This window comes from Phoca vitulina, unplaced genomic scaffold (genome assembly GCF_004348235.1).
Source record: "Phoca vitulina isolate PV1807 unplaced genomic scaffold, GSC_HSeal_1.0 scaffold18, whole genome shotgun sequence".
Classification (NCBI taxonomy): domain Eukaryota; kingdom Metazoa; phylum Chordata; class Mammalia; order Carnivora; family Phocidae; genus Phoca; species Phoca vitulina.
This window is the reverse complement of record NW_022589721.1, coordinates 1,021,155-1,047,992: the sequence shown is the minus strand read 5'-3', so window position 1 is coordinate 1,047,992 and position 26,838 is coordinate 1,021,155. Positions and strand designations below refer to the sequence as shown.

The following is a 26,838-nucleotide window of genomic DNA, read 5'->3' as shown; positions in this document are numbered from 1 at the left end:
AGGCTGCCCTGTCTCTTCATCTGTCATTCCTCCCTCCTTCCCCAACACTCTGCTGTCCCCCATTTCTGTCCCTCCTCCCCTTTGCTTTTTATACTTTATATTTCTGGTAGTAGCTGTGATAATTCAGTTACTTTGGTAAGAAGATGCAATCTTCCCATTAGGTGATTATCTCACATGGCTTCATTTCACTTCTCAGTTCTGAAATTTACTTTTCTCAGACTAGAAATTTAGTTTTATGTTGCTGAATGTCTACATGCAAAATGTAACTATATATATATTTATGCAGCTACAGTCACGAAAGACTGTTACCAAGAGAGTGAAGTAAGGGATGTGGGAGGGAGAGGAAGGAGTAAAGTTACACAGAAATCCGAGCTGAGTAAATCTGCTGAAACTGAACATAAAAATAAAAACTTCACTTTGTGCCCCATAACAGACGCTTTCAGTTAAAAGCACGCACATATCCTTTATTTTCAGCAAGTTGTGAGAGAAGAGGGTGGTGAGAGTTGTGTGGTGGGCGATGAAGGAAAAAACTGATGGGCCAAGTCTGTGCTGTTAATTTGCAGCCCCATCCCTTACCATCATGCACTCATTTTCTTATGGTCTAAGGGAAATAAGGAAATTACATTCACACTGGTCTTTTGAATTGTAGAGTTGCATGTGATTCTCAGTTCCTTTGAATGGTATTAAGAGCAAATAGCCCCATGACATTTGGCTCCTTACTTAAGCTATTGGAGCAGCCTCACTTTTGGAACCAGTTGATCAAACTTGTTGATCATACTGCTTTACCTTCAGGGTTCTAGAAGGGCAAGTTGAGTGGGGAGAGGTCTTTGTTGTTGTTGTTTTATTGACACTTGGAAGCTTCCAGTAGTACCTGTTAAGAATTAGCTAGATGTGTCACAGATGTAATTTAATAAAAGGAGAAATGGTCATAAAAAGGAAAAGAAGGCAGGCATAAGGAGACTAGGGAAAAGTAGATAGGCAAGGAGAAATGAAGTGTGAATAAATAAAGTTGACCAAATTCCACAGAGTGACCTGTGGTTCTATTTCATCCACTTCAAGCATAATACACAGTACGTTGCTGTTGGTGCTGGTACTTACTGGGAAAGCTAGTGTTGGCTGATGGTAGGCAAATTAAAAACAAACTAGTGAAACAAAAGCAAAAATGAACTTTTGGGACTTCATCAAGATAAAAAGCTTCTGCACAGCAAAGGAAACAGTCAACAAAACAAAGAGGCAACCCTACAGAATGGGAGAAGATATTTGCAAATGACACTACAGATAAAGGGCTGGTATCCAAGATCTATAAAGAACTTCTCAAACTCTAACACCCAAAAAACAAATAATCAAGTCAAAAAGTGGGCGGAAGATATGAAAAGACATTTCTCTGAAGAAGACATACAAATGGCTAACAGACACCTGAAAAAATGTTCATCATCATTAGCCATCAGGGAAATCCAAATCAAAACCACACTGAGATAACCTTACACCAGTTAGAATGGCAAAAATGGACAGGGAAAGAAACAACAAATGTTGGAGAGGTTGTGGAGAAAGGGGAACCCTCTTACACTGTTGGTGGGAATGCAAGTTGGTACAGCCACTTTGGAAAACCGTGTGGAGGTGCCTCAAAAATTTAAAAATAGAGCTACCCTATGACCCAGCAATTGCACTACTGGGTGTTTACCCCAAAGACACAGATGTAGTGAAAAGAAGGGCCATATGCACCCCAATGTTAGTAGCAGCAATGTCCGCAATAGCCAAACTGTGGAAAGAGCCGAGATGCCCTTCAACAGATGAATGGATAAAGAAGATGTGGTCCATATATACAATGGAATATTACTCAGCTATCAGAAAAGATGAATATCCAACTTTTACGTCAACATGGATGGGACTGGAGGAGATTATGCTAAGTGAAATAAGTCAAGCAGAGAAAGTCAAATTATCATATGGTTTCACTTATTTGTGGAACATGAGGAATAACATGGAGGATATTAGGAGAAGGAAGGGAAAAATGGGGAGGAGGAATTGGAGGGAGAGATGAACCATGAGAGACTATGGACTCTGAGAAACAAACAGGGTTTTAGAGGGGAGGGGGGAGGGGAGGGATTGGTTAGCCCGGTGATGGGTATTACAGAGGGCACGTACTGCATGGAGCACTGGGTGTTATACGAAAACAATGGATCGTGGATCACCACATCAAAAACCAATGATGTATTGTATGGTGACTAACATAACATAATAAAATTAAAAAAAAAAGATGAAAACCCAAGTTTTATGGGAGAAGTTTAGGAATAGAAAGACCAACTGTTTCAAAATAGAAGTCACTAAATGTAGATGTGGTCAGCAGGGATTCATGCTGCTAGACTTACGTGCTTTTCAAGTTTTGGCCTGTAGGTAATTTCTTTCATATTTTTGACAGTTTCCATCTTCTTTTGGGGAGGGATTTCTAGTTTGATTGATGACCTCAGTTCAGTTATTTATTTAGTGTCCTTCAGACAGTTGGAAATTTATTGAGTACTTCAACCACTAATGACTTGATTTTTGTTAAAAAAAAAAAAAAATAGGGCTGCAAACTACTATCTTTAAGGAAACATGCCATATCTACTTTTTCCAGTTGGGTTGAAGCAGGCCCCAACTTGCTCAGAGGCAGCCATTATTATTTCATTAAAACAATAAAAACAATGTTTTTGATGACATTATGAAATGAGTGATCTAAAATACTGTTCTTTTGTGTTGTGTTTGTTTTATATTTCTTTACATAACGAATCTAAATAAGGCCAGAAGCAATAGGTGATTATTCCATCATCTTCCTATGGTTGGACACACAAATTTTCCACATTTGTCCATAATGGATTTTCAGGGCCTTTCGGGTTCAGTTAGCTCATTCAGGACTTACCTGGGGAACATTGGCCTATCTTGGGAGGATATAGGTAAGTCACTTCTGAGGGGCCTCGTGCACCATGCTGTTGCTATAGGGATGATTTGTTCAGGATTGTACTGCTCTGGCAAGGCATTTTAGTTAAAATTCATTTGTTCATTCATGTCTCAGGGTGCTCCTGCTATATGCCCTGTGCCAAGCTGGCCTGTGGGAATGTAGAGGTGAATACAATATGGACCCGCCCCCTCTCCCCCCAGGGGATTCTGGGGGGAAGACAGACATTCACATACAATATAATGTGTTCACAGTATGTGATCAGTGATAGACTTGATGGTGTGACTACAGTGCATAGGGGTTCACGGTGGGGAATGACTACTACTACCTGAGAGATTTGGCAGAGACTTCAGAGGAGATGATATCTGAGCAGCATTTTTAAGGAAGGTTAAGTAGGCATTGACCAAGATGCAGAGGCATTCCACACATACCAAGCATGAGCCTCGAGTCATGAAAGGGCACGGTGTATTTGTGGAACAATGAGAAATTCAGACTTGCTGCATGTAGTAGGGAGTAGGAGAAGAGCAAGATGGAGCAAGACTGTGAGTGCCCCAGGCAACTTGCCACACGGTTAAGACGTTCTGTAGTCTCTAGGAACCAGACAGAGTTCTTAGAGAGGTGACATGATGAGATATGTGGGGTTCTGTTTTATTTTTTTACGAGGTGAGCATTGTTGGCATTGTGGGAGAAAGATAGGAATACGAAAAATCTGGAGTCGGTTCAGAGACTGGTAGAATTGTGGAAAGGAATTGTGAGCATTTCAATCAAAGCAATGGCAGCAGGGACAGAGGAAGGGAAGAATCTGAGGAATTTGAGGCAAAGGCAGCACTGGTTTACTAGTCACTACCTTGTTGAGAGAGAAGAGGAGGAGGCGACAAGAGTGCCCAGGTTTTCATGTCTCTCCTGTTACAGGGTGGGTGATGGACGTCATTCATGGAGAGGGACTGCAAGGGGCATGCAGCTTTGGAGGATATGATAAATTCATTTTATAGATGTTAGGGTGCTTTAAGACATCCAGGTAGATAACTCTTGCAGGTTAGTGTGGCAGTAGGAGATGTACATGTTTAAAAGCATGGCGCCCCACTGGCTGCAGTCCATTAGGCTGAGGGTGGAGTATAATTTGAATAAAGGGACAAGGGCAGAATCTGGGGCAGGGAGCGCATGATGGTAGGAGGGAGATGGAAAAAATAGCCATGAAAATAGGAAGAAGACCACTAGGGAGTAGTGACCTGTGAACAAGGGACAGGAGAGGTTCCAGAACAGATGAACAGGGTCAAATGGTTTGAAGAGTTTAAAGAGAAGATGGATTAATTAAATGCGTGGGGCTGATATGGTGCAGTTCTGGCTCTGAGTGAAAGCTGGTAAAGTGAAGCATATGCCAAGCAATTCACTCTACCATGAGTAGGATTGAAAGAAAGATTAGTTTGGATGGTTGTTGGGGTTATGAGAGAGGCTTACAGCCCGTGTGTGGAGGTTACCTTTAAATAAGAGAAGCATTCTTCTTTTTCTGAGATGAAGGTGGGGAGAAGAGGAGAATGGTGTTTTTTTTTGTTAAATAAATCAAGAAAAATAGGAATATTCAGCAAGCTTGTGCTTTTCTGGGTGAGTAGGAGGTGAAGTTGGGGGCAGAGTAATCATAGTTGAATTTGATTGAGCACTTACTGGTGCTGGGCTCTGTGCTTGTGTACTTTATAAATGTTAATGGTCTTTGGTTTTTCATCTTCTACCCCTTAGAGGTGAAGAAAGGGGGTTCAGGGAAATTCTAAAACTTACCAGAGTCACATACTTGGTAAGTGTTGGATCCTAGTTTGGGGGCTCACTTGGTCTGATTCCATTATCCTTTAACCGAAGGAAGGAGAAGGGAGTGTGAGATAGAGGTGTTAGGATCTGATGAAGCAAGCAGCCGTGGAGAGAGTAGATGAGGGTTTGCAGACACCTATGGAGAAGGAAAGAGAGGAATTGCTAACTTGCAGAATTTCACATTTGGTCTCCCACCCCTCTATGGAATGACTTGAAAATAGGGCTGGCTGATATTGGTAAAATAGATTAAAATCCTTTCAGTATACCTCTGCAGCATCATCTGTTGTTAAATTTTAACTTGTGGCAGACTTTATAGGCTTTAGCTGGGCACTATAACCCATCTGACCAAATAAGATTGGAATTTGACAGAAAAGCAAAATGACACCATTAGTTTAGCATACTTCAGAGCCAGAATTCCAAAGAGAAGCAGTGTGTAGACCAATAGCAAAAGTACAACCAAAAATCTCTTACCTGGCAAGTTTTGCCGTGTGATTTCTGGGTAGCTTCATGACTCCGATCATATTAACATATTATGTTAAAAATTACTATTGATACTCATTTACATTTATTGTCCGAGATTTTTGGAATTTAATTGCATTGAACTTCTGGCATGTGCATCACCTTAAAACTAAATAAACTTCTGCCTTAAAAAAGACAAAACAAAACAGTGTAGACCTTTTTTTCAGCAGCTTGGAAGAGCCTAGAGGGAAGCAGTCGTCTGTCTTGACACTTGACTCTCCCAGCTTCAGCTTCTTCTTTTTTCTTCATTTATTTGGCAGTTTATTGAGCGCCTACTCTGTGCACTGTTCTACGAAGTGGGGATGTGGTGGTGGACAAGACAAAGCTTATATTCAAGTGAATGGACTATCCATGAGTAATATATAGTATGTCAAGTTGTGAAATGCAGTCACCTAAAAAGTAGAGTGAGGAGATGGAATATGAGAGTGGTGGTTTTGTAGGCACTGTGGCCAGATGTATCATTTGAGCAGGCTTGATTAGGGAGAGAGATGAAGTCACCCAAGAAACAAGGTAAGAGAATACCAGGGACATGGCAGGATCCTACGGGCGTGGTCCAGGAGCTGAAAGAAGGCTGATGTGCTTGGAGGACAGGGAGGGAGTTCAGGAAGGAGCCAAGGCTGCTGGATAGAGGGCCTTGCAGCCTGTCCCGAAGACTTTGCATATAGCTGTGATTTATATGTTCGCAGAACTAACCCAGGTTTGATGAAGTGAATTAAAACCACTAGGTTTGGCAGTTGTTATATTTATACTTTGTATTATTTTTTACTTTATAGGATGGAACAAAATTCGTCTGTATTGGGGCTCTGTATTCTGAGCTTTTGGCTGTCAGCAGTAAAGGGGAACTTTATCAGTGGAAGTGGAGTGAATCTGAGCCTTACAGAAATGCACAGGTATGTTATAATTAAACTCGCATTGAATAGCTCTACATACTGACACACAAAATGGTAATCGTGTTTCTTATGCTTTTAAAGAATCCTTCACTGCATCATCCTCGAGCAACGTTTTTGGGGCTAACCAATGAAAAGATAGTCCTGCTGTCTGCAAATAGCATAAGAGCGACTGTAGCTACAGAAAATAACAAGGTACAGAACACTGTGCATTGATTGAGAAACATTTCGTGCCTAAATTCTTGGTTTTCTTCCTCTCCCTGCCCCTTTTCCATCTTTTCATTTTCTGTCTTTCTAACTAGATCCACAAACACAAAGCATCTCAAACCTAAGAGAGTAATCCAATGTATAATCTTTTTGTTGCTGGTTTATCCCTGTATTATAATCCAGCTTTTAGAGGGGGCTTTTTCCTTTAAGGGAAGGAAACAATATTCAAGATAAGGGCTGACAAAAGAGGAGCTGTTGAAAAGCCGGAAGAGATGGACTGGGAAAGTATGGGGTATTATACCTCGGGTTATCAGTTTGGCTTTTGAGTGACTAAATTCTTCGGAAAATTGTTGAAGCAGGTGTTTAATTTTGATTAATTTCTTAGAGATGGCTTTAGACATTCATTTCAACCATAACTGCTACTTTATTCGTGTGAAGAAAATATTTTAGGTTCTAGTCTTAATTAAGAATATTTTCTTTTTATTTTTATTTTTTAAAGATTTTATTTATTTCGCAGAGAGAGACAACAGCGAGAGAGGGAACACAAGCAGGGGGAGTGGGAGAGGGAGAAGCAGGCTTCCTGCTGAGCAGGGAGCCGGATGTGGGGCTTGATCCCAGGACCCTGGGATCATGACCTGAGCCGAAAGCAGATGTTTAACGACTGAGCCACCCAGGCGCCCCAAGAGTCTTTTCTAAATTACTTACTTTTCTGACATTTAACTCAAAGCATTTTAGAATTCCAGTCCATAGAGTATGTATGCCTTTTCCTAGTTTTGACCACAATCCTTTTAAAAGATTACTTGTATTTTATTTATTTAAGCCCTTATTATTTTACTCTTTAGGTTGCTACATGGGTGGATGAAACTTTAAGTTCTGTGGCTTCTAAATTAGAGCACACTGCACAGACTTACTCAGAACTTCAAGGTGAACGGATTGTGTCTTTACATTGCTGTGCCCTTTACACCTGCGCCCAGCTAGAGAACAATTTATATTGGTGGTGAGTATCACAGGGAGGGGCAATTCCTTATCAGTGAATGCTTTTAGGTGCATAGATAGGTGCTTTGAGTAGTGGAATACCAACATGAGAAGGTTGGTCAAAGGATAATGCTTTAAAGGGAGGGAAATTCCATTTTGGAGCAAAGTAATATTTAAAAAAAAAACTTAAAAAAAAGAAAGCCTTATACAAGTAACGCATACTTAGTAGTGACTATAATTATGGAATTTTACAAAAGCATAAAGTAGAAACAAACATCACCTACTGTCCTACAACCTAAAGATAACTGCTGTTAGCATTTGGGAGTATTTAAATCTTATTTTCCTATATGTAAATGTGTACTTTGCTTTTACATAATTGGAAGCATAGGCTATAGGGTATTTTTTCATGCTTTTTTTCATTCAACAGTATTGCTTAAAATACACTTTTAAAGGTTATTAAAGTATTTCATTGGATGAATATTCTATGCCTTCCTTAATCTTTTACTGTTAGGGATTTTAAATGTATTTTCCATTGTGTTTTAAGGAGTTAGTAGTAAATTTGCATTGGCAGAAATACAGGGGAATCTACTAATGAGATACAGTTATTTGGAAGAGAATTTGGGGTGATCAATTTTCTATAAATTTTAATCCCTAAGGCTTAATAAAAATGGATCCAGTTATGTATTAAACCTATGATCAAGTTATGATTAAGAATAAGTTGTACATGTTAATCCTATTCTGAAGCAAAAATACTGTAATATGTGTAATTTCAGATTAATTTAATAGGCTTTTTTGCTGCTTACTTGACCAATTTATACTTTTTCTTTTCAGGGGTGTAGTCCCTTTTAGTCAAAGGAAAAAAATGTTAGAGAAAGCTAGAGCAAAAAATAAAAAGCCCAAATCTAGTGCTGGTATTTCTTCGATGCCGAACATCACTGTTGGTACCCAGGTAAGTGATTAGAATGAAACCTGTCCTAAGGGACATTGTTTCTCTTCAAAATCACTTTCTTCCCCTCTGAGCAGTTTTACAAATGAATGTCATTCGGAGGATCAGGTTCCAGTAGCATGTATGTGCTCTTTATTTAGTCGTTGAGTAACAGAGATTTCTGCCCCAATGTCAGTAGGTTTTCCTATGGGGCAGGGTTTCCAGATTTTCCTAATTTTAAGAATCACTTGGTACTTAAATGCAGAACCTGGAGCTCCTTACCTGAAACGTTCCTTCAGTTTGTCTGGGGGTATGGGCCAAGCATCATAGTGTTGAACAAGCATTGCAGGTGAGAAACAGCCAGGCAGTTTGAAAGATACTGCTCTTGAGGATGGTGTCAGCATAAGGCAGGAGGCTTCATCAGATCCCTGTTTCTACCAGTTTCTGTTTTTTGACTCTGAGATGGTTTTATGCTCCTATCTTATAGATAGGTAATTTTTCTGATACCTCAGTGGATCAAAGTGTGGTCCGAGGACTTCTGCTGGCTTCTCCACTCTTTCATGGAGTTTGCAGAGTCCTATCTCTTCTGTTTACATATCTGTGTGAAGCTGGATTGTTTTCTACACTTGAATCAAAGTAATGTATCACAACAGATGGAATGCAGAAGCAGACATGGGAATGTCTTCTGTTAAATCAGACATTAAGAGATTTGCAAAAATGTAAATAATGCCACTTTTCTTGCTATTCTTTTTGAAAATGTCATATTTCATAAAATTGTTTATATTAACTTGGGGTTTATTACTGTTAAATATTTAAAAATTTCTCAGTTTTAATTAATAATACATTAAATACCAACTAGATAGGACCCAAATAAACAAAAGATTTTTGGGTCCTCAGTAATATTTAATAGGGAAAAAGGGTTCTGAGACCAAAAGAGTTTGAGAACTGTTGTTCTACTTCTCATTCATTAGACTCTCTAGAAGTTTATCTTCAGGATAAAACTTGATGCATGTATTATTACAGCAAATGCTGCAATAAATGTTTAAGGGCTTTAAAAACCCTGTCACTTAGACAATTTATTATTATTATTTTTTTACACAATTTTTATTACACAATGTGCTAATTTTGTCATCTTGCACTTCAGTTGTTTTTTTCTCATCAGAAGGTGGTATTACTTATATTCCCTGTGTCTTAAAAAATAGTCATCATTTTAGCTGTTACTTTTCTACAAAGCCCAGCTTAAATGTATCCGTTTTTGTTCTTACTTGTGGCTCCTTTTTTTTTTTTTGCGGGGGGTGGGGTGGTCATATTCATGGTTGTCTTGTTCGGACTCCTTTCTTGGCCTCCCAGCTAGGAAGTTTTCAATGATTACCCACTATTTTGAATATTATTGTTCAGCCTTTATTATTTATGTCAGTTGCTTTGGACAGATCTGTCTCTTCGGGGAGCTCCCCTTTTCCTGTTTAGTCCAAATTCTGATATCTGATGTTCTCAAAGTTCCTTGTTCACTGGACTCACATAATAGCAGGATATCCTAGCATTTGCCTTATTAGCTTGTAGGATGACGTTACTATAGACAGGGAGGGTAGAAAAAATACTTTAAAGATGCAATGAAAAAAGTTTTAAACAAAACAGCTTCACACTAAATTGCTGAGAGGTAGTGGTGTATTAAAATATTTTGGTTGTAGAGCTAAGATTTTGTTTTAAAGCTGTGAAAAACTAGAGATTAAAGACAGTGACAGCCACAGAATAAGGAAAGTATTCATATGGTAACTGTTGATCACTTAGAGTTTTCAGCTACACCTGCACTCTCGGATCATAATTATTGAGAGGGATGTATTTAGCAGTTATTCATTGGCATGTCTTGTTATATGCTGGATCCTGAATACACACCTTGTTGTTTTTAAGGTGCATTTATTTTTTTTTTTATAAGGCATTAATAAATAACCTATTTTCTAATATAACGTCTTTCACTGTCTTATCACATTTCTCTTTAAAATACAGACTTTTTTTTTTTTTTTTTAAAGATTATATCTATTTATTTGACAGAGAGAGCGCTGGAGCACAAGCAGGGGGAGTGGCAGGGAGAGGGAGAAGCAGGCTCCCAGTTGAGCAGGGAGCCCAATGCGGGGTTCAGTCCCAGGACCCCGGGATCATGACCCGAGCCAAAGGCAGACGCTTAACCAACTGAGCCACCCAGGCGCCCCCAAAATATAGACTTTCTTATTAAAGATTTTTATTTATTTTTTTGAGAGAGTGAGTGACAAGAGAGAGAGAGCGCGTGCATGAGCGGGGAGGAGGGGCAAGGGAGAGGGAGAAGCAGACTCCCCACTGAGCTGGGAGCCCAACGTGGGACTCGATCCCAGGACCCTGGGATCATGACCTGAGCCGAAGGCAGACGCTTAACCGACTGAGCCACCCAGTGCCCTGTATCACTTTCTTCTATTGTCACTTACGGTTAATTATAAACCACCAAACACATGATCTTCACATATGCCACTGTCAAGTACAACATGATCATTAGTTACTGGATGACTGAACAGAATGTCAGTAAGACTGAGCTATTGGAAAAATAAGAGATTTCCAGAAATAATGTTTCTCTCTCCTTTGGAACTATTGTTGTGTGTGACAGTGCCACCTTGCAGGTTGGTAGTTTCAGAGTGTGACCTGAGGGTGCTCCCTGACAGAAGTTTTAGGTTATTCAGTCCTGGACTCAATTAACTGCTAACACTGATGTTAGCATATTCTTTTTTAATGTAAGAAAAAACATATTATCCAGGGAAGCTTCTGGTTTGTAGCAAACTGCAGTCTTCTGGGGGAAAGAAGTACCCATAGAGATGAAATTACAGAGCCTGTGTACTGTACAGCATCACGAATTAGGAAAGTAATTTCGAATTAAACTGACAAAAAGTGTAATTTTTTTTTTTTTTAATGCCAACCTTTAAAAAAAGTTTCTTCTCTCTTTCTGTTCTATTTCCTTAGAGCAGAATGGTCAGGATATTTGTTGCATGAAATTTGTTTATTTTGTTGCATGATATGTTAAAGTTATTTTTTAGCAAATGTGCTCAAATTATTAGTGCTCCATAATTTTGGGAACAAATTTTTGATGGAGGAGACCTTTAAGACAGTGCTTTATCAGCATTATTGTTGATGTATGACTGTTTTTGGAAAACCTAGGAAACAATACTTTTATATATTGTATTTACATACATTTGAAGCAACTCTTAGAGTTTCAAAGTTACGTCATTTTGATGGTGATTTTTCTTCTGTATGATAGGTATGCTTAAGAAATAATCCTCTTTATCATGCTGGAGCAGTTGCATTTTCAATTAGTGCTGGGATTCCTAAAGTTGGTGTCTTAATGGAGTCAGTTTGGAATATGAACGATAGCTGTAGATTTCAACTTCGATCTCCTGAGAGCTTGAAAAGCATGGACAAAGCTAGCAAAACTACTGAAGCTAAGTAAGTACCATACTCTGACTAAGCATGGTTTTATACCAGTTTCTAGTTTGCTGTGTATATGAGTCAAGGCTGACTTAGAGGTGCACAGTGACATAGAAGAGTGCTCCCGTGGTGGGTCTCACGAAGATGCCTAAGAGTTTTGAAAGGAATTGGTCAGATTTACTATTTGCAGCTTGGTTAATATTTGTATGTTATAGATCTTGATGTTCAGCTGCTGGAGTGACCATGTAGAGATCTCTTTGTGTCTTTGTCTTTAGAGTGTGTCCTTTGCCATGGGTGTGTGGCAGTAATAATGTGTTCAGCCTTACCTATAGCAGGCCAGCTTTGCCCTTCTCTCTCCCTGTGTTATCATCTTAATTTCTACCTAATGTCTTATCTGCATCTGGATCCTTGGAAGGGTTTTACAGGTTAACGTGCTGGGAAATTCTGTTAAGGATTTGTAGGTTTTTGGGTGGGAGGGATATGCAAACAGAAATACCAGAGAATTGTGTGGAGCCCACACACAGGGTCTGGCTTATTGTTTGGGAGCCGGATACATAGATCTTACTTAACACTTGTACTTTTAGAAGCATCTACTTGTCTCTAAAAAGATTGATGTGGAATGTAATTTGGTTATTTGTTACATGAACTTAAGAAACTTTAATAAAGTTTATAAATAACCTTTTTTCTTAATCTTACAAAAATGTGTGACCATTATAGAAACATGGATGACTAATGTTGTATTTCAGAAATAACATTTTAAATGTTTTTATGTATTTCCTTTTTTTAAAAAATGTATACAGGCGTTGAAAAGAAATGGGGATTGTACTATACATACAGATTTTAAAACTGCTGGAATTTTTTCGTTTGCTCAAATGCACGTAATGAATGTAAATTTGCTGTTTTTATCACTACTATTCCTCTTAATGTTAATGCAAATTGAAGTTTAGAAAACACAAGGATTACTGTTAAATAAGTTAAAAAATAATCTTTAATAAACCAAAGCTATTGTAACTTACGCCAAATTAAGGCTTCTTGCTTTGTTGTAGTGCTCTCTCTCTCTCTCTCTCTCTCTCCCCGTCTTGTTTTACAAAATAGATTTGTAGACTTCCTCTCTAATTACAGTGATTTTTATCCTAAAAATAAAAGTGACAAAACACATTTTCATTATTTATGAAATGTTGTAAAGGATGGTTAAAATAGTCTTGGTGTGCACAAATATAAGTGAGTTTGAAATAGAATATGCTATTGAGATTGTGTAATTTATGAAGTTCTTCATGCCTTCCTTGAAATTTGCCATCTTTTATTAATAAACTTAGTAGAAGAGCTTAGTGAAATTAAACGTTAAGAACATAGTCGTTTTCATGTGAACAGACTCTTCTTTGCTAAGCCCTTGAAATGCATTCACTTTAAAGGCATGCTAGTGATTAGTCAGCATCAGCCCGTCTCCACCATCACAAGCTTTGCGGAGCGGCCATGAGTGAGTGTTCATGTGTGCTTGTGCTGAGCACTTTGCCAAGGTGCTGGTGAGAATAATACTGGTTTTCTGTGGACTTTTTCTAAACTCACGTGAAATTCCTGGTGGAGGTAATAGGAGACGAGGGGGTTACGATGATGGGCCTGATTATAAAATATACCAGGTCGATCTGTATATAACAAATTTCTTAGTAATAGGTGACTTTTCTGACTAAAAATTGACTTCTGCCTTTTAATGACTAAAAATATTTATGTTTTTACTTCCTGTAGAATATCGTGTTGTTGTTGACTGTAGTTATCTTCTTAGGTATAGTTAATGAAATAACTCAGTGCAAAGGAATAGGTTATTAATTCTGTAATTTCTCATTTCGGTTATAACAGATGATGGTTCATCACCAGATGGTTCAAGAATAAATTTTTGTAAGCCATTGTGAGTAGAGTTCCTTCTTTGAACTCTAAGAAACTAAAGATCTAGTTGGCGTTTTATTTATTTTCCTTTACCATTTTTTCAGTTAAATTGCTGTGTCCAAGTCAGGGTTCACTGAAGTGTGAAACTTGTTCGCTCAAGAGGCTTAGGCTAAATTGAGTGTAGTTTTTATTGTTATTCCTAGGTAAGGCTTATCTGAATCATTGTTTCATGTCGTTGATAGCTTTATACGGTGTATTTTTCTTTCCTTTCTTTTAAAACATTACTAAGAATTTGAAGTATGCGCTGTGTACCTTTTTCAGTATCTTGAGTCCTAGAAATAGACCACTTTGTATAAGTTTTTAATATTTCATTCCCTTGTTTACAAGAATAAACTTGAGTTAAAAATCATCTGACAAGTTCCTAATATTTCATTTTCCTAATAACGAGGAGAATCTTATTTCTAATCTCAGGCCTGAAAGTAAGCAGGAACCAGTGAAAACGGAAATGGGTCCCCCGCCCTCTCCAGCCTCCACGTGCAGTGATGCGTCCTCGATTGCCAGCAGTGCGTCCATGCCGTATAGTAAGTTTTATGTGTAGTGTGTGTACGTTGGTCAAAATCAGGCCCCAGGCAGACAGCTGTGTTCAGTCTGGGTATGATTTGAGGCAGCTCATATACCGTTTTTAATATCTTTTCATATAAATTGTATTTCTACCAGTTTCATTTGTGTGTTTGTGTGTGCAGCTTTATTTAAATGAAAAAAAAGTGGTATTTACAGTGTTGCTATTCCTTTTGTTTTTGAGCGTTATAGTGTTTTATAATTTGTAAAATGCTTCACAGTAATAGTGGGAAATAACTGCCACTAATTAGAATATCCGCCCACCTTTTTTGACTGTTTTTATTGTAAATTGGTTATGGCTCGGTCACAGTTTCTGCTCAGAATTTGTAGAATTTAGGAACCTAGACTCACTATTGCACCTTGGATTTAAAGAGTTTTTTGAAAGGTCCTCAAAGTAAATTTATTTTATAATTGCTTTGCACCTGAGGAAACCGAAAGTTAGACTTTCAATAGTTACATGATAGTTTTAAGAATAGCCTAACAGATCTTTTATTTTAAACCTTGGTCAGATAACTCTAATTTTAAGGGTTCAAAATAAGTTTTTTATTTCTTCTTTGTGGTGTTTGCAGTAGTGTTAATATCAGTAGGCATTAACAGATATGGTTATTTTTCACTATGAAGTCGTTTGAAGTGGAAATTGGTCATAAAACATCATAAAGCAGTAGTTCACAGAATTGTTATTTAGATATCTCAGTTATGTATCCCTTTACAGATGATTTTTTTTTTCATATATTTAGATGAAATCTATAAAGTCTCTTTTACATTTTCTTTTTGGTACTTACCATTTTGTTGTTGTCTAAGAACGACGACGGTCCACCCCTGCCCCGAAAGAGGAGGAAAAGGTGAACGAAGAGCAGTGGTCTCTTCGGGAAGTCGTTTTTGTGGAAGATGTTAAGAATGTTCCTGTTGGCAAGGTTTGTTTAAGATGTCTAAGAATTATTTGCTACAAGAATTAGAACAGTATTGGTTATCCAAGAATTTATGGTTGGTGAGTGAGTGTTCAGCCCTTTCCTCGGAGCTGCTCCGTTTATCACTTCCAGTGAGCCCTTAGCCTGTTGCAGATATCTTCTCCATCATCTCTGTCCCTGAAGATGAATAGGTGACTAGGGGGCCTCTTCAGCATTTATGGTGATATATTGCTTTCTTTAAAGAAAGGTGTTATTTTGGAATAATTTTAGATTTGCTGAAACGTTGCAAAGAGATTATATATGTATTTTTTGAGATTATATTACTCCATTCTTTGGAACTATTAGACAGTTCTGAAGGAGGGATCATCTTCCATAACATTTAGAAATCTTTATTGTCTTCAAGTCCCCTTCTAGTTTCTTTTCCCTTCTTTCTGGAGAGGGTCTCGCTTTCTTAGAAAACAAGTGGGTAGAGTCCATCAGCTGGAATGCCATTAATTTCACCTTTCCCTCCACACATACTGCAAAACAAAATGGATCTCTAGCTGCAGAGTATCTGCAAAGTAAAGGTTTTTCTGACTGCTCATTTGTTTCTGAAATTGATGGTCTTTCATTTGTACTTAAGGGGAAGAGTAGGCATGCCATCCCCTGTAGTTTACAAAGGCCTTTTCCACACGCTGGTCCATTTGGTTCTCAAAGTAGAACTGTAGGTTCTGGGCACGTGTTTCCTCTGAGAAGATCACACTGGCTCAAAATCAGAAACAGCAAGTGGCAGAGGTAGGACTCAAGTATTCTGGTCTCAAGTCCTGTGCTTGTCTTTCTGTATATTGCTGACTGTCTACCTATGTTGTCCCAAACGGTAGCCACTAACTATATATGTGACTAGTTAAATTTATTAAAATTAAATAACATAAAAAAGCTCTTTAGTCACATTAGCTCCATTTCAGGTGCTCAGTAGCCACTTACGGCTATAATATCTACCATATTAGGCAGTGCAGATTTAGAACATTACCGTCATCACGGAAGTTCTTTCACACAGCAGGGCTCTGAACTAATAAAGAGGAAGGATGGGAGAATTTCAGGGGTTATACTTCATATTTTCAGCCGATTGCTAAACATCTACTGACTGTAAGCACTAGCTATGTGGGTCAGTTCTCCAGTAAGCCTCAAATATAGACATCGACAACAAAGCTTTGGTGAGTCTGTTTAGGTTAATTTTTTCCCCCAAGTTCAGGTTAATTTTATAACTTGGTGATCATTAAAGAAATAAAAGAAATTAAATGCCTTCAATGTTAAATTAGTTCAATGGATATAATTTGCATATTAATTTCACATAAGTTGGTGTTAATATCCAGCGTATTTGCCTCTACTTCTAGGTGCTAAAAGTGGATGGTGCCTATGTTGCTGTAAAATTTCCAGGAACGTCCAGTAATACAAACTGTCAGAGCAGCTCTGGTTCAGATGCTGACCCTTCTTCTCTCCTGCAGGATTGTAGGTTACTTAGAATTGATGAACTGCAGGTAGGTGTAGAGGGATCACTCAGCAGGTAAATGTTGGGACTGACTACTTGAGTGTATTACGGAGTTTGAGAGCAAGTTTCCTTCTGTGTCCTGTAGGTCGTCAAAACCGGTGGAACACCAAAAGTTCCTGACTGTTTCCAGAGGACTCCTAAAAAGCTCTGTATACCTGAAAAAACAGAAATATTAGCAGTGAATGTGGATTCCAAAGGTAAAGATTTTGTAACTTTCTCAACTGGCATACTTTATATCCTATTAATACTTGTGTAGTAAATGGATATAGGATAAAGTGGTTTGAGGTGTTTGGCAGTTTTTGTCCCTTGTATGTAATGTTATAGAATAAAATGAATCTACATTTCAAATGTGACCAGAGATGTTAAAATTTGGTAGGCACTAATTAGAGATTACTAAAGAGGTATAACATTTTTTCTTAACATTTATGTTTTCTGAAGGTGTGCATGCTGTTTTGAAGACTGGAAATTGGGTACGGTACTGTATCTTTGATCTTGCCACAGGAAAAGCGGAACAGGAGAATAATTTCCCTACAAGCAGCATTGCTTTCCTTGGTCAGAACGAGAGGAACGTAGCCATTTTCACTGCTGGACAGGTACAGAGCTTATTTTTGCTTTTAAAATTTGGTAGGACAACATTGACATTTTTGTAAAGCCTAGGGCTGGGCTCTAATTTGCTTGTTATTAAACTCTTGAAGAATTTAGAATATCAAGCACAATTAATACTGCATTTCTTATTTGGTCAATATAAACTAATCTGATTTGAAAATAAATATACCTCTTGTAAAAGTCAAAGATGCATTTTTGATTGGGAGCCAAATTTTATTATTTTCCCTCTTTTGTAGGAGTCTCCTATTATTCTTCGAGATGGAAATGGTACTATCTACCCAATGGCCAAAGATTGCATGGGAGGAATAAGGGATCCTGATTGGCTTGATCTTCCACCTATTAGTAGTCTTGGAATGGGTGTACATTCTTTAATAAATCTTCCTGCCAATTCAACAATCAAAAAGAAGGCTGCTATTATCATCATGGCTGTAGAGGTAACTTGACTTTGGAAACTATGTGGCATTTTAATCACAGGATAGTGCTAGAATCTAGGGAAAACAATCTTGAATAGATTATTTGTTAACCCTCTTGAATAGATTATTTGTTAACCCTCTATATAGGTGGCAGTAGTCTATGAGGACAAGAGAGATGAGTGAACCAAAGATGACAGTGTAAGTGTTTAAGGCATGCACAGTGTTGTAGGAGCATGGGGGCGGGGCATATAAATCAAACTGTGACTGGAGAGAAGGCTTCTCTGAGGAGGTGATGCCTGAATACAGCTTTGAATTGTCAGACAGGAAGACTGAAGGTGGGAGGTGTTATCCCTAGCACTAAGAACAGCCTTTATGAATCTCAGTATGTTGGGAGATCGTGTACATTCTGTTGATAGAACCAGAAGATAGGGCGCATATGGGGCAGTGAGTAACAAGTGCAAAGTCTGGAGAAAGGCACCAGGGTGCCTTGTGCGTTAACCTAAGCGGTGGGAGCTCTCCCCTGACAGCTAGGAGGAGAAGGCTTTTAAACTGGCTGTAGAGACCAGACAAAAAGGCTCATGAAGTTATCCAGGTTAGAAACGAAATAAGCTTGAACTCTTGGAAATGAGGAAGAGGGGATGGATTCAAAGAGATCTTCAGGAAGTAGAAGCTCTAAAATTTGGTGCTGGTCATCAGCAGTAAATGGCAGGAAGGAATTACAAAGCTGATTTTGGTGGTTGGTGGGGAGAGGAAAAAATAGTAGGAGGAACAAAAGGGATGACGGAAGAGGGCTGAGTTTAGTTTTGAACATGTTACAGATGAGGTGTTTGTTAGATGAAAAGGCAGTACCCCCAGAACTTATTGGAGCAATTTGGGCAGAGTTTGACCTGATTTGACTTGAATTTTCAAAGGATCACTGTTGACCTGCTGAGAATACTAGGGGGCAGTTTGGAAGTCGGGAGGCCTGTGAGGGGGGCTATTCAAATGGTCCAGGTGGGAGGGGATGGTGGCTTGGCCCAGGAGGTGGAGTTACGAGGGAGAAGGGATTTGATTCTAGGTATACTAGATACGGCTGATGGTAGAGCCAACAGGATTTGCTTATGGCTCAATATAGGTGTCAACTAGAGGAAGCAAGAGGGCCAAAGGTTTTGGAGGAATGAAGTTGGCATTTATAGAGATGGAGACTAGGGATGGAGCAGGTTTGGGACCGGGGGTGGGGAGGGGCAGACAGCAGGAGTTTGGTTTTAGACATGCAGAGTTTAAGGTGCCTATCAGATATCCAAGAGGAGGTGGTAAATGGAAAGTTAGATCTGTTAAGTCTGAAGACCCAGAGCAAGATGGAGAATTAGACTTAGGAGCTGACAGTACATCTGTGATACTAGAGGAATTACACTGAATGAGATTATCAAGGTCATGGAGAAGAAAAGAGGCCTAAGGACTGAGCCATGAGATTAGTATCAGCATTTAAATGTCCAGGGAGATTAAAAGGAACCTGCATAAGAGACTGAGAAGGAGCAGCATCCACAGGGGTTGGAGGAAAACTAGAATGAGTGCTGTCTTGGAAGCCAGGTGACGAGTATGTGTCAAGCAGGATGCAGTGATCACCCACGTCCAGTGATGCCGTAGGCCAGGCCAGGCAAGTACGGAACGTGACTGGGGATTTGGCTCCATCTGGGTCATTCTTGACAGCAGGGATGAAAGCCTGATTAGAGTGGGCCAAGGAGAAAACAGACAACTCTTGTGAGGAGATTTTCTATAAAGAGTGGAGATAGAACTTGGTATGGGGGCTTACTTACCCTCCATTAGGTTGGAGGTGAAAGCAAACTTGTTAGAATTGCATCTGAAATAGTCTGAATCCAGGTACTCCTGAGAGCTACCTGTAAGCTTGTTGTTGAGAGACACGGTATTCATATTCTTGGTTTAGTTTTGATTGTAACCTGTTAGACTAGAGGTTCCAAACTGGTAGGGGTATGGTTAAGGAGGTGGCTGTGGCCTGAACTTGACCCCTAGAAATCACCTTTGTGTCATTTTAAAATTCTTGATTGGTTGCCAACATTAAAAAATCACCGGATTTTTCTTTAAAATCCAGATTTTCAGTTCTTAAAAAATGGGAAGATCTGGAAACATTAGGCCATCAAACAGCCATTAGCGTGCCCCCTTTAGAGGCTGTATGTGGTTTCTCCAACTTATTGCAGATCCCCATACTTAATTGCTCTGAATGTTGCCCTTTATTTATGATACAGTTTGTGTTATCTCTTTACCCCCAGCCTCCTCCATTCATTTGTATTACTTCGGATACTTATGTAGGTATTTGATTCTGTGACCCCTGCACTCTGTCAGCATCTCAGGGGTAAAGATAAAATGTGTCGTCATCCCATGGGTAGGGATAAAGTGTGCCATCATTTATCTTTGTACCGCAGTGAGCTGGGCTTGGTGCACAGTAGACCTGCGAGAAATGTTTCACTGAATTCACTCTGCCTTTTGCTATAAATAAGTAACGAATACAACATATAGTGATGCCGAGTAAACTCTTGCTTTTAACACAGTAAGTGTGGTATTGATAACTGTCAGAGTGAGAGCCCGTGTAGAGCGGGTTGGAGATGAGAGTTCCCTGTAGCTGCTTCCAACCAGCTGACTGGCTGAGGGCTTGAAAACCTTCTATGTCACAGAGTCTGCAGCAGAGTAGCTTGACTGGAACTGGAGCTTACTGTGTAAGGGCTCACCTCAGTGTCTTAGTGCCACGGTCAGAATGGCCTGTCGCACATGTGGCAGGTACTGAAAATGGTTTGTTTTTTTTTTAAAGATTTTATTTATTTATTTGAAGAGAGAGACACAGCGAGAGAGGGAACACAAGCAGGGGGAGTGGGAGAGGGAGAAGCAGGCTTCCCGCCGAGCAGGGAGCCCGATGCGGGGCTCGATCCCAGGACCCTGGGATCATGACCTGAGCCGAAGGCAGACGCTCAACGACTGAGCCACCCAGGCACCCCTGAAAATGGTTTTTTAACTGTATTTTTTTGTCCTTCCTCCCCCGCCAACCCTCACTTTTACCTTGCCTCCTCTCCATAAGATTGGGGGAAGGGATAGGTTATTTAAGTAGTTTGGGGGAGAGGTGGTAAGTTGTTCCAATACATCTTTCTTCTTCCCTTTGTATTCCACACACTCTTTTCCCAGTTCTTAATTCTAGTTAAAATGAACAAATTTACTTGTTTTCCAAAACCAATGCATTATATTTAGTCCATAAAAATCCCTTAACTACAGTTTTAACATTCTGAAAGAAGTACATTTGAACTCCTTGATTTATTCATGCTGTGTATTTGTTCAAGTTGCTATAGATTAGACTGGCTTATAAACAACAGAAATTTCTTAGAGTTCTGGAGGCTGGAAGTCCAAGATCAAGGTGTGGGCAGATTTGGCATCTGGTGAGGGCCCAGTGCTGTTTCATAGAGAGCCATGTATTCTTATGTGGTGGGAGGGGAGAAGTCTTGTCTCTTTTCTCAAAGGTCCCACCTCCAAATATCATTACACTGGAGATTAGCTTTCAACATATGAATTTGGGGGGCCATAGATATTCAGTCTATTGCATGCTGTTTCTCAGGTAGTTAATGAAATGTTCTGTAAATTATTAATATTACCATGTCTTTGACAGTGAAGTACATTAGTTGTCACCTCTGAGGGATTGCATCTGTCATGATTTCTGGGGGAGTTGAAGGTTTTGGTTTTCATGTACCACATGTGATACAACTTTTCATGACCATAAGAGGGTATGAGTAAGCCTATATGAAATATATAGAACGTATACCCTTTGCTTAACTGATTAACAATACTAATAGGATTCTAATTCAATAGTTACATAAGATCTAATATAAACCAGGAGTTGGCAAACTGAACTGCAGGCCAGATCCAGTCACTGTCACTCATTTGTGTATTGTATATGGTGGCTTTCCTGCCACAGCCAGAGTTGAGTTAGTTGCAAAAGCTGAAAATACTTACTGGTCCTTTACAGAAAATTTATCCACCCTTTTCTATTCCTGTCAGTTGTATACTGTGCTTAAAGGGTACCCTTAATTTTAACTCCTTTGACAGGCTACCTTGTCTCTACTTACTTTCAGAACTGATTATATTATTGTGTGAAATTATAAAATGAGGAATTTTTGACATGTGTAATATGCTATTCAAATTCATTGAAGTTTTTTCCCTAATTTGTTTGAGCACAGAAACAAACCTTAATGCAGCACATTCTCCGCTGTGACTATGAGGCCTGTCGACAATATCTTATGAATCTTGAGCAAGCGGTGGTTTTAGAGCAGAATCTCCAGATGCTACAGACATTCATCAGCCACAGATGTGATGGAAACCGAAATATTTTGCATGCTTGTGTATCAGTTTGTTTTCCAACCAGCAATAAGGAAACTAAAGAAGAAGAGGGTGAGAATAAGAACTATAACAAGGTCTTTAAAAGGAATTTTAGGTAGTTTTGAAAATATAGCAACTATTAAAGGAAAGAAAAGGAAATCACTATGAAGAATTTGTGTGTACTTTTTCTTTGTTTTGTAAAACCTAGGAGTTTCAACATTCTTAGAAGGTAAAGATGTCTATCCTCTTGTTAGGATGAGTATGTAACATAAGCAGATACCTTTTTATCAGTGTGTTGTTGTCTTGAGTTATATTATCTGATACATATAAACCATATGTCTAATACTTAATGAGATTTACTGATTTTATAATAGCCGATGACTTTTATTACCGTGAGAATTATTTAGCTAGTTAAGGCCAAGTTATACTGAAGCAACTTTTATCCCAATTTTCAGAATGTAGAGGGAAAAACAACTTAGTGAGTTATGAGATGTTTTTGGAAAAACACGCTTTTTTGCCCTAAAGGTTTTAATTGCTTAAATGGGGAAATCTGCAAGCCTAAAGTGCAGTTGTGTGGTTCATAATGTTTTTCCTGATTCTAAATTCCGCCGATGATACTCTGGTAGCTACATTTTTGAGTAGTGATTTTGCAGGTTTTTCTTTCTTTTTTTTTTCTTTTTCTTTTTCTTTTTTTTTTTTTTTTTGGTTTGCAAGTTTCTAACCTTTATTTCCTTGTCGTTAAAGGAGGATGAGTAGTATATAAGCAAAGACTGAGGTACTGAATTGTGGGTCTTTTTCTTTCTTGGTAGTGAAAGCTAGATTTCAGTCTACTTATGAATAATCTTATTTTTTACACTTTAGGGGTTGAAAAGTAAGGCAGAATAAGGAAATAATTCACATATTAAAGGTCATAGTTAAATCTGTCTTAAGTGTCTGTTGCTCCAAGGAGGAAAAAATTAAGCTATTCATTATCTCTAGTATGTAAATTAAAGCACTAAAATACATAGCAGTTAGCATTTAAATTGATCCTAATTTCTTCTCTTATGTTTCAGAAGCAGAGCGCTCTGAAAGAAATACATTTGCAGAAAGGCTTTCTGCTGTTGAGGCCATAGCAAATGCAATATCAGTTGTTTCAAGTAATGGCCCAGGTAATCGGGCTGGATCATCAAGTAGTCGAAGGTAATGTGATTTTTACCAGGAAAGTTTAATTGGCGGAAACAGAATCCAAGTACAGAAAAATTTATCTCTTACCTGTCATATGCATGAATTGGTGGGTCCTTTTGCTTTGTTTTTGTTCCTTCCAATATCACCCTGGGCAAAAGATCTGATAATATCTAATTAGATTTTAAGTGTAGAACAGAAGGATCTAGGATGCTTCAAAAATTTGAGATAATTTAGACAAGTAGTTCAACCTTGGTTCTTTGAATGTGTTTTAAGTTTATCATTCTTGTTTCCTAGGAAGTTATTTTCTTTAGTTGGAGAACAAGTAATAACAATAATCGAAAGAACTTCAATCTTTTATTTTCCGATTACTTATTTAGGTCAATTTCTCAGATGTATTAATGATCTGGGAAGAAATGAAAGGCTGGTGTGTATTGTAAATGTTGCTATTTTAAATTTTCAGGCTCTCTGGGTTGTGGGATGGACAAACCTTAATAACACATAAAAAATTACTAGGTGTTTGAATAGATGAAGAATATAAAGAATTCAGGATATAGTTGTTTTGTTTTTTGTTTTTTGTTTTTTTTTCCTGAAGGAAAAAGCACGTTTATATTAGACACGAGAGCCAGAGTTCTTGGACACTTGACAGAACATTGACGGAAGCACTGCTCACTGTGCTAATGTGATAGCTTGTAAAGTCTACTTAAAATGAAGACTTCTCTTTGCCTATTTTCTGTTCCATATCCAGCTTTCCCTTTAAAAATGATTCTCCTAAAATTGATAGCTTCCCAGGTTCAAAAATGTCCTGAAGTGAGATTTATCACAAACTATTTATGGGTGACCAAATTATAATTTAAAACAGTACAAAGACCTTATGTAGACTATACAAAATGGAAATTATCACCAGCTATTTGTTTAGGACTACACTAGGCAGACAAAGTGTTTGGTCTAAAATGGAATACAACTTAAATTCTTCATGAAGAAATTAGTTTCTGAATTATTTCAGGTATTTCATTTCCTCAGGGAAAATACAGGTGCAGATCAAGTTGGACTCTGATATGGTTGGTCCAATGCCAGTGCTGCCATCTTTTTTTCATGTAAGGATTATTTTGAAGGCAAAGACTAAAAGGAGCTTCAAGAGTGGGTGATGTGTTGCTCACAGAAATAATTTGCAGAGTAAGCTCCTTTGAGGCATTTGCCGAAGATTTCACTGCAGTGCTCTTAACCAGTTCAAACTCAGGGCTGCCGGTTGAACAGATGAAAGCACAGGAGTCTTATTATCCACGCCGGGCAGTAGGAAGTCCACAGACTCTGCTTCATTGAAGTGAAACCCTCCTCTAGCCTACAATGGATTTTCTAGGCGATGCCCCTTGATGAGTATGCAGGCTGGGATTCATGAGCTGTAAGCTCAAAACTGATGCAATTTCAATATTGAATGGAGTACTGTTAAATGTCTTCAGATGATGATTTGACTCAGAAGTTTTATTATGTGACTCATAGTTCCTGAGTACAAAGGGCAGATTTAGTGGAAAGCTTGATTGATGCATCTGATTGCAGGTGTATGTACTCTAGAGATTGTTAATCTGGAAGACACATGACCTTCGCTTTTTTGTCACAGTGGTATGTTTGAACATGACTGGATTCTAAGGCTTCTGTAGCATGGATATAACGTGCTTACAAAGAGGAAATTACATCATCCTTGAATTCTTCCATATTGTCAGAAAATACGATGACTCCAGGCAAGCCTATACGAAGAAATGTCAAAACTCTGAATCTTAGCAGCCAAGGTGGTATCTCCTCAGTATTGTCCTCAGCCACTGAGGATACAGGTGAATCTTCATGAATTGTGTACAACATCTTGAAGAATAATTTTCTTTTTTTTGTTTTTTGTTTTTTGTTTTTAAAGAATCTATATGAGGAGCTGGGCATTGTACTTAAAAATGTTCCCAAGACCTAATGAAGAAAAGTGGTTAAGGACAATTTTTTAAAATGACAAAGGAATGACCCCCTCATTTAATATTGAATTGACTACATCACAGCAACAGAGTTGGGAGTTTGCAAGTTCAAGATGAGACTATGGTCTCAGTTTATCTTCATTTTATTGTTAGTCTACTCTAAGCTAGAGGTTGGAGAATAGCCCACATATGTTTTCTTTGGCCTCTGCACTGTGAAAATTTTTTTTCTTTAAAATTGGAATGCCTTTAGATAAGCATGTACGCCTCTAGTTTGCCATTACTCCCTACTCCTTAGAGCCGACTGCCCTTCCCTCACTTGATACTGCCTTCTGGGCCCAGTAGGCATTGAGTTTGTGACCCTGATGTAAACATCCTTTTTAATAGGCCCCGAACATGCATTTATTTTCAGGTTATTTGCAGTGCCTCCCACTAAACTGATTCTCTCTCTCTCTCTCTCTCTCTCTCTCTGTTTTGAGTAAGATACACTAGGATACCAAGTGTCTGTGTTGAGCTTAATTAAGATTATTTAGGAACATCACAGTGTGAACAGTCACCCTGGTGTGTGCTGTTACCTCGTAAGGAGCCTGCCTTGCTCTCTGGGTGAGGTCTTCGGACAGAGAAGTGACCTCGACTGAAAGAATCCCTGTGCCCTGCTCCCCTCCATATTCTGAAAACTCTTAAACTCAGATTTCTAAATTGGGAGAGGGGAGACATCGATACCATAAAAAAACATTAACTGTAGGTAATTTTTGATAGTGAATACTATAATAACTAATATATTGAGACATTAAAATTTACTTTGCAGAATCTTCCAAAGAATGTTTCTGTTCCTAGAGGTACATCATCATACATAAGCTTTATAAAATAGATGTGTTCCTGAAAGTAGCCTCTCAAAGAAATTTTTGTAAAAGCTTTTAAAAGAATTCCTTATAAATGGAAAGTGTATCGATATGGAAAACCACATTTACCCTCGGATTACACAACAATTATAATTAGAAGATTCAAACATTAATAAAAATCTTTATAAATTACTTATTTGTAGATATATAATGCTCACCTGGTAAGGTGGTAGGTCTTTCACATCAGAGAAATGTCATGTCTTTGGGACTAAATCTGCATGGGAGAATGAAGTCCCTTATGTGGTACCTGGCCCTTTGATAATTGGATTTTTAGTCTTTATTCATATAGAGACTCTCAAACTGTGGCTGGTGGAAGGGATTTGCCTTATGTGCTCTCTCTTAATTGCCGTTAGCTTGTAACGTTAATTTTGTAGGCTTTGTAAGCTTTTGTTCAGAGGTACAGATTTTATACGGGTAGTTAGCAGTTCCCCTAACAAGGCCTGTGTTTGTGATTGCTGCCTTTTCTTTTTAGTGATGTGCACACCTGTGCAGTATTTTTTTTTTTTTCTTGTATAGCAGGAGAAAAAAAACATCACGCCCAGACATTAATCTAACAACACATTTTACAAGCTCCAGTTTCATTAATTTCCTTGGGATGCAAGTTGTACTGTTAAAAAAAACTTTTTTTTTTTTTTTTTTTTGGTATAAAAAATCTAAATTGGTCTTTGTTTTAAAACTACTCATTGTGTGGACATTAGTTCAATTGCTTTTGAGATCACAGCAAAGGGATTTTATTTAGTGAGTTAACAATATCGGTTTTGTGCTAATCAGTATGTTTGCTGATGTCTATTATTAAACTTAATTCTTACTGATTATAAACAGGGGACAGA

The 26,838-nt window shown here is 38.4% G+C and overlaps 1 protein-coding gene across 1 annotated transcript in view; it reads left to right on the top strand.

Moving 5' to 3' along the window:
• Nucleotides 1-26,838, top strand: part of UBR5 (ubiquitin protein ligase E3 component n-recognin 5) — a 137,372-nt gene that overhangs the window by 64,435 nt on the left and 46,099 nt on the right. Inside the window, exons 10-22 of the mRNA XM_032415892.1 lie at nt 6,022-6,138; nt 6,220-6,330; nt 7,185-7,339; nt 8,149-8,266; nt 11,520-11,704; nt 14,039-14,148; nt 14,987-15,099; nt 16,467-16,610; nt 16,707-16,818; nt 17,060-17,214; nt 17,464-17,661; nt 21,855-22,065; nt 23,046-23,172. Of these exons, the coding sequence (XP_032271783.1) occupies nt 6,022-6,138; nt 6,220-6,330; nt 7,185-7,339; nt 8,149-8,266; nt 11,520-11,704; nt 14,039-14,148; nt 14,987-15,099; nt 16,467-16,610; nt 16,707-16,818; nt 17,060-17,214; nt 17,464-17,661; nt 21,855-22,065; nt 23,046-23,172 (1,856 nt within the window). The remainder of the gene's footprint in view (nt 1-6,021; nt 6,139-6,219; nt 6,331-7,184; nt 7,340-8,148; nt 8,267-11,519; nt 11,705-14,038; nt 14,149-14,986; nt 15,100-16,466; nt 16,611-16,706; nt 16,819-17,059; nt 17,215-17,463; nt 17,662-21,854; nt 22,066-23,045; nt 23,173-26,838) is intronic.